Here is a 12838-nt window from a genome sequence, read left to right as displayed (position 1 = left end):
TACAAAATATGAACCTTGTCTATAAGATACACTGTTTAATTTTTTTCTTGATTTAACTAAACCCTTTATTTTTATCAGTTATCCAGAATAAAGGCAGGCCTGTTCAGACTGGGACAGCATCCCAAGGTGCAGATATTCCCACCTGATGCCAGCTATATGCGCTAATCCAGGGAGCAGGGCTGCTATTGAAATGTAAGCCCTTGTGACCCTGGCTTGCCCTCTGCTATTTTATTTCTATTAATTAAATTACAAACATAACGTACGTGTTTTGTAACAGTGAAAATACAGGAGTATCTACAGTAATATTGATAGTATTCCCCTGCCACTTAGCATCTGCTGTAACTATTGTCAAATTGTTACATTCTGCTATACGTTTAATTTTGCTTAATGAATATGTATAAAGATAATTATATATAATTTTAAGTTGGCTTATTTTATTAAAATAGGTTATTTGAATATTCTGTTGGTTTAGTATATATGTATGTATGAATGTAAATGTTATACATACACATACATGTGCAAATATATATATATCTGATCTGTGCCCTGATCCAGAGTATAAACAAGCCATAATTTATCCAGTCATTGTCCTGTTGAGATATTCATGAGTTTTCAGATTTTCACTATTATAAAAATATCACACTAAACTTTCTGGATCATATATGTGCTGGTACTTTTAATTTTGTCAAAATCTTAGAAGTAGAGATTTGGATCACAAAATATCTGTGTTCATAATTTAGCTCTTTTAACTCCACTTACCTTTTTGAAAAGTACTACTTTGCATTGTGCTCTGAATGGGGTATTTGTTCTGACTGCTGGTCCTGGCATGGATTCTCTGCCTGGGACAGCTCCCCTGCCCTTTGTGGCTGGGGAGTAGCACAGTCTGGGAAAACTGTTTCCCAGGATGTGCTGGCCTACATGTCAGAAGAGTGTAATATTACCATTTACCTCTCCATTCTACAAATCTGAGCAAAGGCAAGATTGGCCTGCTACTTAATTTTACCCAGGGCTAGGCCAGAGTTTGAGCTTAATAAATTTTTCAGAGTCCATAATCATTTAATTCAGTTTGTTTTAAGATCTCTTAACTTCTTAGTTAATGAAAATGGTGTTGAAAATGATTTTATAAAACATGTATTAGATGTCTAAATTTAAGTAAGTCGGCTGGAGGAAAAGTCTCAACATTGAGTGTCTGCATTCCCTTTCCATTTTATTCAGTGATTCCTGTTCAAGGTTTAATTGGATATCTGAGGGACCCTTGTGGGCACATTAGAATGATGTAGTATTCATAATTGATAGCATACTTATTGACAGTATCAAACTGTAAGATATAACTTACTAAGCCTTTTACCAACAACCATGTCTGCTAATACTGTTCTTCCAACCTGCAGCTTATCATGTGTGGCATTAAATTGGAGCAGCTTGGTTGTGTCACAGAATTCCACATTGTTTGGCTTCTCTGACAGGGAACTGCAAAGGGCATCTCTAGGAGGGTTTATCTGTGGAATGTTTCCCACCTAAGAAACAGATTCATGCATATAAGCTTAGCCTGAGTGCCTGAAGCTACATAGTTTAGCATAGTGTCCCAGTGATTTTAGTTGTATTGTGCTTGTGTACTTCATTTTGAATGTTTGTGAATATCTTTAAGTTGTTTTGGTTATTTGGTGCCCTAAATGTAATTGATGCCTGTTCTGTTTTGCTGACCACTGCAGCTTAATGCAATGGCAAATCGTGCTGCAGGGAAAGGCTATGAGAATGAAGACAATTATTCCAATATCAAGTTTCAGTTTATCGGGATAGAGAACATCCATGTCATGAGGAACAGTCTGCAGAAAATGCTGGAAGGTAAACCATTTCCTTAACACAGGTTTAACAAAATAGTTAAATTATTTTGATGCCAAAACAAAGTAAGATAGTCTTTTGGTTTTAATTTTTTTTTCAGAGATACTGTTTACATAGATGTAACAAGTCGGGAAAATACCATGTTACAGTGATTCTTTAAAGTTGAATCGGCCTTTCTTATTTAAGTAATATTATGAAGCAGTTTTGTTACTTGGTGGTCAGCAGTCAGGGAGTCTCCAGTGACACATAATATCTAAGATAAAAGTACACAGAGATATTTTCTTTTTCTTCCTCATGTTAGTCTAGCCCACATTCAAGGCCAGTTGGGGAGAATCTAATCCTACACTTTAAGCAAGAACCGACTGTACTTGTATAGAGATCATATTTATGACTCAAGAGGAGAGGCTTTTAGAAAGAGGATATTGAAGTCCTTTTTCTCAGTTCTGACTGGCAGCAGCTGCTGTTACACACATGCACATAACACCCCTCAACACTTATACACAGAGCAGCAGTCCTGCAAGATGTGTGCACACAGATTTATTCAAGTATAAGAAGAAAATGTAAACGCTGGATTATATGATATAGAAGATACATAGCTATCCATTGGTTAGCAGCTATTGTACTGCCTATGCTCCTTGTGGCCATACAGGCCTCAGAGAAGTCTGCTGTGACAGTCCATCACGTATGGCTCCAGTGGCAACTGACAAGAGGAACACACAAAAGCCAGGCCTTTGTTGCCTGGCTTGGAAAGGCTGTGTGTGCGTTTCTGGTTAAATCATGGAGAGATGACCTGAGAGGTAGCGCAGTGGGCTGTCTTAGCAGAAAATGTGACATCTGGGCTGAGGAGGGGCAAAGAAGGTACTGAATTATTTTTTCTGTGAATACACATTTGTTCTTACATACTTACGTCATTTTTCCATTTAGTCAAAACAAGAGGTGATGAGAACCTAGTTGTGATGCTGGGGAAGCTTGGGTATTGCAGACCCATCTCTTTTTGTTCTCTGTCCTGGACGCCTCATCTCAGTTGCTAGTACAGAGATCTCTTTACTCAGTGTCTGCTGTTCAGTAATGCACTCTAGGTATGGCTAGGCCTTTGTTACTAATCCCAAGATCCAGACATTTCTCTGGGGAGGGTACAGTGTAATTAACCCAGCACCTAGTTCTCTGAGAGTGAGCCACAGTATTTTTAATGACATAGAGACAGTCCAGATATTGGCATACAGAGAAAATCACTTCATAGCAACAACCGTGCCATTCTGATAATAACAGTAAAATCAGCAACAATAATAGCGTCAAAGACAAACTGGGTATCGATGTACCTTACGAAACATTAGTATACCAACTTTAACCAGAGAAAAGAGATCTATAGTTATAGTATAAACACTGAAGCAAATCAAATGTTGATATACAGTAAATACCTACAAAATGGAACAACTCTAACTCTACTAACAATAGAAAAGTATTCAACAGTAATAGCACGGGGTTAACTTATTATCTAAATATTAATAAAGCTTAATGGTTCATACTAGTACAGATGGAATGAGAAAAGGGAGAATAAAAAGGTTTTGAAAAGTTAATCAGTGGAATATGAGGAGAAAAAATTGAACTAAAGGATCCTATTAGGAATAAATGGAAATTAGTAGAATTAGACAAAAGTAACAGAAAAGAACAAATAAGAAAAATATGGAAAAAGAGCAAAATAAAAAAATAAGGAAAAATTAAAAAGAAATAACCAAACAAACAAATAAATAAGCAAACAAAGAACTAAACTAATTAATGAAGAGAAAACAATAAAAAAAGAATTGAGTCCAAAAAAATTCCTTCATACCTTCCACTCAGTGATTTCCTTCTAGGATCTGCTCTCTTGGTATCCAGGAAGTTGATTTTCTCTCCTAGCTTTAGGTGCTCTGTGTTTATGAGGTGCCTGCCCCTGCTTCATCCCTATCACTCAAACGGTAGCAATCATCCAAGCCAAGTGTGTCCTTGGTCATGTTGGTAGATAGGGAAGGCAATCAGACCAGTAGTCTTTGCTGGATGTAAGTAGCGGGTGAGGATTCAAGGAGATTACTGGACTTAATGCTTAGACTTTCAGATCGAGTGCCTCAGAAAGCCACATACAGTGGGCCCAGAGTCTCACCGTAGAAGGCTGGGCCTCTGTTCTTTCCGGCCTTTGACTAAACTTCTCAAGAGTTCTGTGTCTAGGCTGCACTCTGTTCTCTTGTAGCTGTCTCTCACGTAGTCACTATGGTGGAGTGACGCTGGAAATCCAGAAGTGTAGTTCTGCATTTGTTCTATGGCTCAATCAACAATTAACCCCATCCCAGAATGGCTCCTGTGTAAACCTTCTCCAACATGATGGGTGCTACGGGAATTTCTCCTCCAGCTCTAGCCTGACATGGGAGACACTTTCGGAGTAAACTCCCACTTAAAAACTTTTGTAGTTTATAATGGTTATGAGTTTTTTGGAGGGCTAGCTCTGCTGGCATGGTCCGTAATTTCTTTTTGGGTCCGCCAGTCTTCCAGGCTTACCTTTTTCCCCTCAGCATTGGCTTCCTGCACTACCAGGTCAGTCAGTTGGTCGGTGCCTCTGCTGCTCTGTTTGCTAGCTACCTGATACTGGAGCCAGGGCACAGAATTCAGTCATGGAGTTGGTTGACATATGCAGAGCTGTCACCCAGGGGCATGCTCTGTCGTCCCAACTTTGTACCATTATGAAAAGGTAGTGTAGTGTAAAGTGTTTCTATTGAAAAGCCTTTATGGGGGCTGGGGATTTAGCTTAATGGCATAAGCGCCTGCTGGGCAAGAGGCAGTCCGGAGTTTGATCCCCGGTACCGATAAAAAGGAAAAAGACCCCCCCCACCAAAAAAAAAGCCTTTATGTTGATAAGGTTGATATTTTTCATGTAGCAATTTCATAAAATGACTCTAGGAAAAAAAATTTTTTTCCCTGAAGAAAGTTGCTTCCAGGTATTCCCGTAAAATACAAATTTGATTTTAGTTTCTAAGTCGGCATTTGTTTTGCTGCTCAATCCTCATCCCTGTGCTTTTTTCTAAAGAGTAAGTTAACTGACTGACCAAGTTCTTAAAGGCAGCTTTAGTTTCATAAGTGATCATGGGTAGTGGTATATAACTTTCCCTCTATATGTAATGCAATAAGCAAAGACAACTTTCTCGGTGCTGCTCAGGGACTTGTCCAATGTTTGACTGTTTTTACTAAGTAAATTGTAAACTAGTGATGAAGTAATACAATCACTCCCACCTTCTGAGGCAGTTTCTTATTCAGATAGCTGTGGTTGGCATCCGAGATGGGGAGCTTGTACTGCCGGTCACTGGCAGACAGGAACGGTGCTTTGCCCTCTTGACTTTTGTTGTCTTCAGTTTTGTAAAACTACTATATTATCAGAATAGATTCTAAATAACAGAAAAGTAAAAATTATTTGCATTCTGGCCCCAGGTAGTTCTGATTGTGAGCAAGAACTATGTGATACTTCATCAGAGGTAGGAATCTAGGACCATGTTCACACATGTATAGGTTCTTTTATATATAGCTGCTTTAATTTTTTTGATGATTCATAAGTTCTAGACCAAACTGCTTTTGTTATTTGTATCTATTAAGAAGGTAACTTTCATTTGCAGAGGGATTTTTTTTAAACTAATTGCTTCTCATAATAGTTGCCTTTTTAAAACCTATAGGTTAGGGGTCCCCAACTTTTAGGCTGCAGACTGTTAGGAACTTGGCCACATAGCAGCAGGCGAGGGGGTGGGTGAGAAAATGAGGCTTCATTTACATTTTCAGTTGTTCCCTATTGCTCATATTACTATCTGAGCTCTACTTCTGTGAGATCAAAGACATTAAGAGATTCTCGTAGGAGCACACATTCAACTGTGAATGGGGCTTGCAAGGGATCCAGATTGCATGTTTTTTATGAGAATCTAATCCAAGATGGAGTTGACGTGACATCTTAAGGTTACATTTTTGTTACTAGGACAAAATACGCAACACCTACAGTTACAGGAGGTAAGGTTTATTTTAGTTCATAGTTTACAGGGCTTTCAGTCCATAGTGAGATAGCTCCAAGGTAGGGTGGCATGAGAGAGGGACATGGGAGAGAGGAAACCATCTATGGCAGGGCAGGCCAGAAGCAGGAAGCAGCAAGCCTTCCTGTCTCTCTTTATTCCAAGCCTATCAGTTAGTGCCACTCACACCCCAGGTTGACCCTCCCATTATCTATGTCCAGGACTGTGCTAACCCAGTCAGTGGATTAATCCAGGTACCATACCCTTAGTCCATCATCACACACCCCAGTCCAGTCACTTCCCCTCAGCATTGGCTTCCCAAAAGCCCAACCAATGAGTATATGAGTTTTGGGGGGGATCTAGATAGATATAACCTATAATAGGTGGCAATGTTAGCTGTGGAGAGCAGCTGCAAACACACATTAGCAGAGAGCTTTGACTGCTCCAAAACTATAATACATCAGTTGCTGGTAGACTCATATCAAAATTTATCTGTGAATGGCAAATGATAATTAAGCTGTATGTCTTCCGAGTCTGTAGTGACAAATGAGTTGATGTAATCCTCTTTTACAGTTGATTCTGGTGTCAAACTTTTAAGACAGAATCTGACATTTATTTTAGCTTCTATATAGCCTGACCATTATTTTATTTACCACTTCCATCCACTCCTTTTTTCCATACCACACATTTCTGTTAGTCACATGGTCGGTAAGCTTACAAGATGACCCTAACCAAAGTGTGGAGAGCTGTTTTGTGAAGGGAGAAAAACCTAATGATGAGGCAGCAGAAGCCTCCAAGCTGCCAGCAAAACACTGCATTTAAAAGAAAATACCAAGAATCCTGCTTTAGTCATGGGTTCACTGCAGGAAGTGATTCACAGTCTCCGTTTTGCAGGAGGATAGGTTACATGTATGTTTGTTGCCAGTTGACCCCACAGCTGCAGAACTATTCAGCTCTTTGAATGATTGCATACTATGAAAGCTGAATTGGTCATCTTGTGTGTGGCTAAAGCAGCTGCCATGAAATAATCTGTACTTTATAAAGAAAGAGTCTGACAGAGGTTAGATAGTTTAAAAGAAGCAGCAGTAAGTTAAAACAAGTTTGCCAAAAAGATGTTAAACTTGCCATAGTAACTAAAGAAATGTAAGTTAAAAACTCAAAGTAGCATTTGCCCTCTTTTTTAAAAACTTAAAATATCTAGTACTAAAAAGAATGTGGTATAATTAATACTGTAATTATTTGTTATTTAAATTGGCTTAGACAATATATTTATAGATACGTAACTTTTTTTATCAGATTACCCTCTGTTAGGGACTGATCTAAAATACGGTTTAAAAAATATAGACATGCACATGCATATCTTTATCATAGTGTTTTGTTTATAACAATAGGATATTGAAAACCATACAGTTGTCCAGCGATACCATAGTAGCCTGATTAAACAGTTTTGCTCCACCTTCTGTGTGTGTGTGTGTGTGTGTGTGTGTGCACGCATGTGTGAGCATGCATGTGTGTGTGTTTTACTAGGGCTTGAATTCAGAGCCTTTGGCCATACTAGGTAATTATCTTACTACTGAGCCAATCCCCAGCTTACTTTACATTCTTGATAAAAAAATTGCATTCATTAAGAATAATAAAAGGAAAGAATGTATTATTAATATGGAACAATGTTCACTATGCCATAAATCATATGGAGGAAGAAAGACTGGGGAATAAGGTCCATAATGACACTGGATTAGCACAGAAAGATGATAGATGATATTTTTCCTTTTCCTTCATTTACAAAATGTTTGTTATGATTGCATTTTTTAAAAAATACATTTTTATTATCTCATAGCTTCTGTGTGTCAGGAGACTGAACATGTCTTACATACAAATGGGACCCCAGAGGTCTTGCTTTTGAGGATTTTATGAAGCTTGAAGTGTCAGCTGTGCCATATTCTCATCAGGAGGCTAGAGTGTGGAAATTTCAAGTCCATTCACACTGTTGGCAAAATTCAACGGAGGGCCCCACATTTTCCTGACTGGAAGCCACCTCAGATCTTGAGGTTTCACAGTTCTGCCACAGTTCTTTTACATAAGTTGGTGGTTTGTTTCTTCAAGGCCAGTCGGAGTATCTCTCTCCAGTTCCAGAGCCTGGTATGTTGTAGTTTTAATTAAGATAACTGAAAATATCTTTCCTAGTATCACATAGCAAAGGATTTGAACCTGGTACTTGCTTATCTTTGTTGATACATGGTTCTGTTGTCAGATAGGCTCACAGAAAACTATCCCACAGAGTAATGATGACATAACATTTTAGGAAGGATGACTGTGGAGTTGCCACCAGGCTTTTAAACTTGTAATCCTTATTTTAATCATGTTGTAATTGTACCTACTGTCTTTATTTCACATCTGAGGAAACTGAGGCACAAAAGGAAGTGGTAGAACCAAGGTTTTCACCTCATTAGTGTGAATTCATACTCTTAACTATTGCACTTTACTGCCTGTCTAGGGAGCAGATTGGGGTAGAAAGTATCCTGACCTAAATATGTTTGGATTCTTGCATTAGTCCCTGTGTAAAACTGAACAGATACCATTTTCTATATGGGTAAAGCAATGTAAATAATGTATTTCCCCCATTTAACTCATATTAAAAAGAGTCCTTCTACAGTATGAAGTGCTTTTCAGTGCATATGCATATGCATGTGCTTTCTCTTGGGAATCATTAATGTTTATTGTTGTGAACATGTACAAGTTTATAATAAGCATTGGATATAATGGATAAGTTGTTGGACTCTAGCTTAATTCAGTTAGCTAAGCAAATATTTGATTGGCCCTAAGCCTTGCTATGGGTAATTTTTTTTTCTTAATTTCTCTATTAAAAGGACAGCTCACTAGTTTTCAGAGACTCGTTCAGTGCCTGCCTTACAGTATAGACTGTGCCCACTCAGTGTTAGTACATCAGAAATGACTTAATAAGCAACATGTCAAGTCCTGTGGGCATTTTCCCAGTGGGCTGTTCTACAGATACAAAAACCTCAGCCTGACAGCAGATCAGATGGAAGAGCATCTAGAGCATGTGGAACAATAGAAGGTCCAGTTCAGTTAAGCAATTTGGACAAGTTGCAAAGGCGCGCTATTTGAAACGGAGTCAAGCTGATTCAGTTTAAAAGATTGAAGTCTTTCTAGCAGGCCCCTACTCCTCCCACCCATGTTTTGGTCATATCTTCTGAAATTATGGGTGCTGCTGTGGAGGTTGGCTTTGGCAAAGTCAGATGGCTCTGAAGTTCGTATCTGATCTGTACTGTGTGTGAAGATGTGAGACCTGATTAATCATAATCTTTGTTAGTTACAAAAAGGATGGGTGAAAGCAGAAGACTTGTCAGTGTGTCCTGTGAGACCCCATCCCAGGTGCTGTTGTAGCCGTGTGATTGATTCTGTGCTCTGGTCTCCTTGCCAGCTGGCCTTGAGGGCATCAAAACCTGCAAGAACAGCCTCAAGGCATATATCCAGCTCCAAGGTTTCCTCGAAGTGTTTTTGTCCCTGTTCAGAGAACCGCTCCATCAGTTCAAATTTCCTTTTTACTTCCTTCTGTCTTTCTTATATCATGCTAGTGGTGTAATGGCTAATTCAACCTTGAATAAATGGAAGGTTTCAACCCCTTACAGATATTTCCAATTTAAGTTTTTCACTTTTTTAAAAAAAATTATTTATTTAAAGAAAAAACAGAAAAAAGGATAGAAGTAATACAGAATTTCAAAGAAAAATACTAACATTAAGAAATTATTAGTTAATAAGTAATATGTTGTCCTCTTAGAAATAGTTGTTCAAGTTACAAAATCACAGCACAGAAAATGGCAAACATTGACAGTGCAGACCGTTGTGTTCAATAATCTACTGGAAACTTAGCAATATAGTCCTCTATCCTACATACTTGAACATCCATATAATTATACCCTTTAGAAGACTTTGCTTCCCTTTCACTTTAACAATATCTGCGATGTATTTTGGATCTTATTACTCTGTCAGTTTTTATGATTTTTTTACACTAGAGAGACAATGTGATATTTACAAATGTGAGACTTCTTTTACTTATGAGGATAGTCTCAAGTTGCCTCCATTTACCTATAAAGACCTCAAGATTTTCCTTTTTATAGCTGAGTAATACTCCATTGTATAAAAGTACCACATTTTTTTCATCCACTCAGCAATTGATGGGCATTTTGGTTGTTTCTAAGATTTAGCGATTACAAATTGTGCTGCTATAAACATGGGTGCACATATATCACTGTGGCATGATCTTTTCAGATTTTTTTGGGAAAAAACCCAGGAGGGGAATAGCTGGGTTGAATAGAACCTCTAATCCTAGTTTGTTGAGAAATCTCCATATTGATTTCCATAATGGCTGCATCAGTCTACACTCCCATGAGCAGTGGAGAAGTGTTCCTTTTCCCCCACAGCCTCGCCAACATTTGTTAGCAGTTGATTTATTCTTGGCAGCCATTCTTTCTGGAGTGAGATGAAATCTCAGTGATGTTTTAACGTGCATTTCTTGAATGATCAGTGATGGTGAACATTTATTTCTTCATGTATTTACTTGCCTTTTGTATATCTTCATCTGTGAAATGTGTATTCATCTCAGATGCTCATTTTTGGAGAGTTTGAATTTGAGGGGCTTGATGTTTTCCAATTCTTTATATGCTCTGGATATAAGTCCTTTGTCTGAAGGATTGTTGGCTAAAATTCTTTCTCATTCTGTAGGTTTTCTTTTCATTTGTAGGTGATTTCTTTTGAAGTGTAAAAACTTTATAATAATATGTGATCCCAATTGTTAATTCTTTGAAATATTTCCCGTGCGGTTTGGATTTTGTTCATGAATTCTCTGCCTACGCCTATTTCTCCAAGTTTTCTACCTATCTTGTCTTCCAGTAGATTTAATGTTTCTGTTTTAATATTTAGATCTTTGATCCATTTAGACTTGAGTTTTGTGCATGGGTCTAGTTTTAGTCTTCAGCATGTGGAGAGCCAATTTTCCAACACCATTTATTAAAGAGGCTATCCTTTTTCCAGTGAACATATTTACCCCCTCTTTCAAATATCAGGTGGCTGAGTGTCTTTGTAGTTGTGTTTGTATCTTCTAATCTGTTCCATTGATCCTCAGGTCTATTTCTTTGTCAGTACCATGCTGATTTTATCACTGTAGGTTTGTAGTATAATTTTAAGTCAGGAATTGAGATGCCTCCTGCTTTGCCTTTGTTGCCCAGAATTGCCTTTGCTATGGGTTTCTTCTGTTTCCAAATGAATTTTAGGAGTGTTTTCTCTCGATCTGTGAGGTATGTTAATGGTGTTTTAATTGGGATTGCATTAAATCTGTATAGGAGTTTTGGGAATATGGCCATTTTCAGATGTTGGTTGTTCTTAACCAAGAGCAAGGAATATCCTTCCCTTTTCTAATGTCCTCTTCAATCTCCTTTTTTTAGAGAAGTATAATTTTCAGCATATAGTTCTTTTACATTCTTGGTTAGGTTGATTCCTAGGTATTTCACTAGATGCTATTGTGAAAGCCAGCATTTCCATAATTTCTCTCTCAGTGAGGTTTTTTTTGTGTGTGTGTATACAGGAATGCCATTGATTTTTGGGCATTGACTTTATATCCAGCTATGCTGCTGAATTCGTTTATTACCTCTACCAATCTTTTTATGGAGCTTTTTAGGTCTTCTATATAAAGTGACATGTCACCTACAAATAATGATAATTTAACTTCTTCCTTTCCTATATTTATTCCTTTTTTTTTCTCTCTTGTCTGATTGCTCTGGCTAATATTTCCAGGTGATAATGGATATCCTTGTCTTTTCCTGATTTAAGTGTGAAGGCTTTCAGTTTTTGAACATTTAGTATAATATTGGTTGTTGTTGGTTTGTCATAGATGGCCTTTATGAGACTGAGGTAGACACCATGTGTTCCGAGTTTCTGAAGAGTTTTTATCATGAACATGTGTTGGACTTTATCAAAAGCTTTTTCTGCATCTATTGAGATGATCATGTGATTTTTGTTTTTGGCTCTGTTGATTTGGTGTGTTACATTTATTGATTTGCACATGTTAAATCACCCCTGCATTCCTGAGATGAATCCCACTTGGTCGTGATGTATAATCTTGATGATTTGCTGCATTCTATTTGCCAGTATTTTATTGAGAATCTTTGCTTCAATGTTCATTAGTGTGATTGGCCTATAGTTCTCCTTTTTGGTTGGGTCTTTCTCTGGTTTTCTTAAGAGAGTAATACTTGCCTCCAGGAATGATTTAGGGAAGATTGCTTCCTTTTCAATTTCATTGAAGAGCTTAAGGAGTCTTGGCATCAAATCTTCTCTAAATTTCTGGTAGAATTCATCCGTGAATCCATCAGGCCCTGGGCTTTCTTGGTTGGCAAGTTTTTAATCTGGTTTTCAATTTCAATAGCTGATATTGGGTTATTCCAAATTGCTATATCTTCTTGATTGGGCTTTGATAGTTTATATGTTTCTAGAAATCTCTCCATTTCCTCTGTGTTTTCCACTCTGTGAGTAGAGATTTTCAAAGTACATATTCATGATCTTTTGAACATACATGGGATCTGTAGTAATTTCCCTTTTCAGTCCTCACTGCGTGATTTTGTGTTCTTTCTTTTTCTTTATAAGATTGGCTAGAGGTTTATCAGTTTTGTTTATTCTCTCAGAAAACCAGTTCTTTGGTTCATTAATTCTTTGTTTTGATTTTTTTTTTATGTTTTAATTGCATTAGTTTCTGCTTTAGTCTTTACAGTTTCCTCTCTTCTATGAGCTTTGGGTTTGACTTGCTTTTCCTTTTCTCAAAGCTTGAGATGTAGCATCAGGTTGTTTATTTGTGCTTGTTCTGTCCTCTTGATATGACTACTTATTGCTATATATTTCCCTCTTAGGACTGCTTGCATTGCGTTTCACAGGTTACAGGATTGTTCTATCCACATTTTCATTGAATTGGGAGT

At 37.7% G+C, this 12838-nt stretch overlaps 1 protein-coding gene across 3 annotated transcripts in view; it reads left to right on the top strand.

The window, feature by feature from the left end:
- Mtmr7 (myotubularin related protein 7) overlaps positions 1 to 12838 on the top strand; it is a 112024-nt gene that overhangs the window by 66240 nt on the left and 32946 nt on the right. For all 3 annotated transcript variants that reach the window (XM_063234607.1, XM_063234606.1, XM_063234608.1), the window contains exon 7: positions 1710 to 1842. In XM_063234607.1, coding sequence (XP_063090677.1) covers positions 1710 to 1842 — 133 coding nt within the window. The remainder of the gene's footprint in view (positions 1 to 1709; positions 1843 to 12838) is intronic.

Source organism: Cavia porcellus, unplaced genomic scaffold (genome assembly GCF_034190915.1).
Source record: "Cavia porcellus strain 051 isolate PalLab524CR breed Dunkin Hartley unplaced genomic scaffold, mCavPor4.1 scaffold_24, whole genome shotgun sequence".
NCBI classification, from domain to species: domain Eukaryota; kingdom Metazoa; phylum Chordata; class Mammalia; order Rodentia; family Caviidae; genus Cavia; species Cavia porcellus.
Note: the sequence above shows the minus strand (reverse complement) of the source record. Positions and strands in the feature narration are given on the sequence as shown.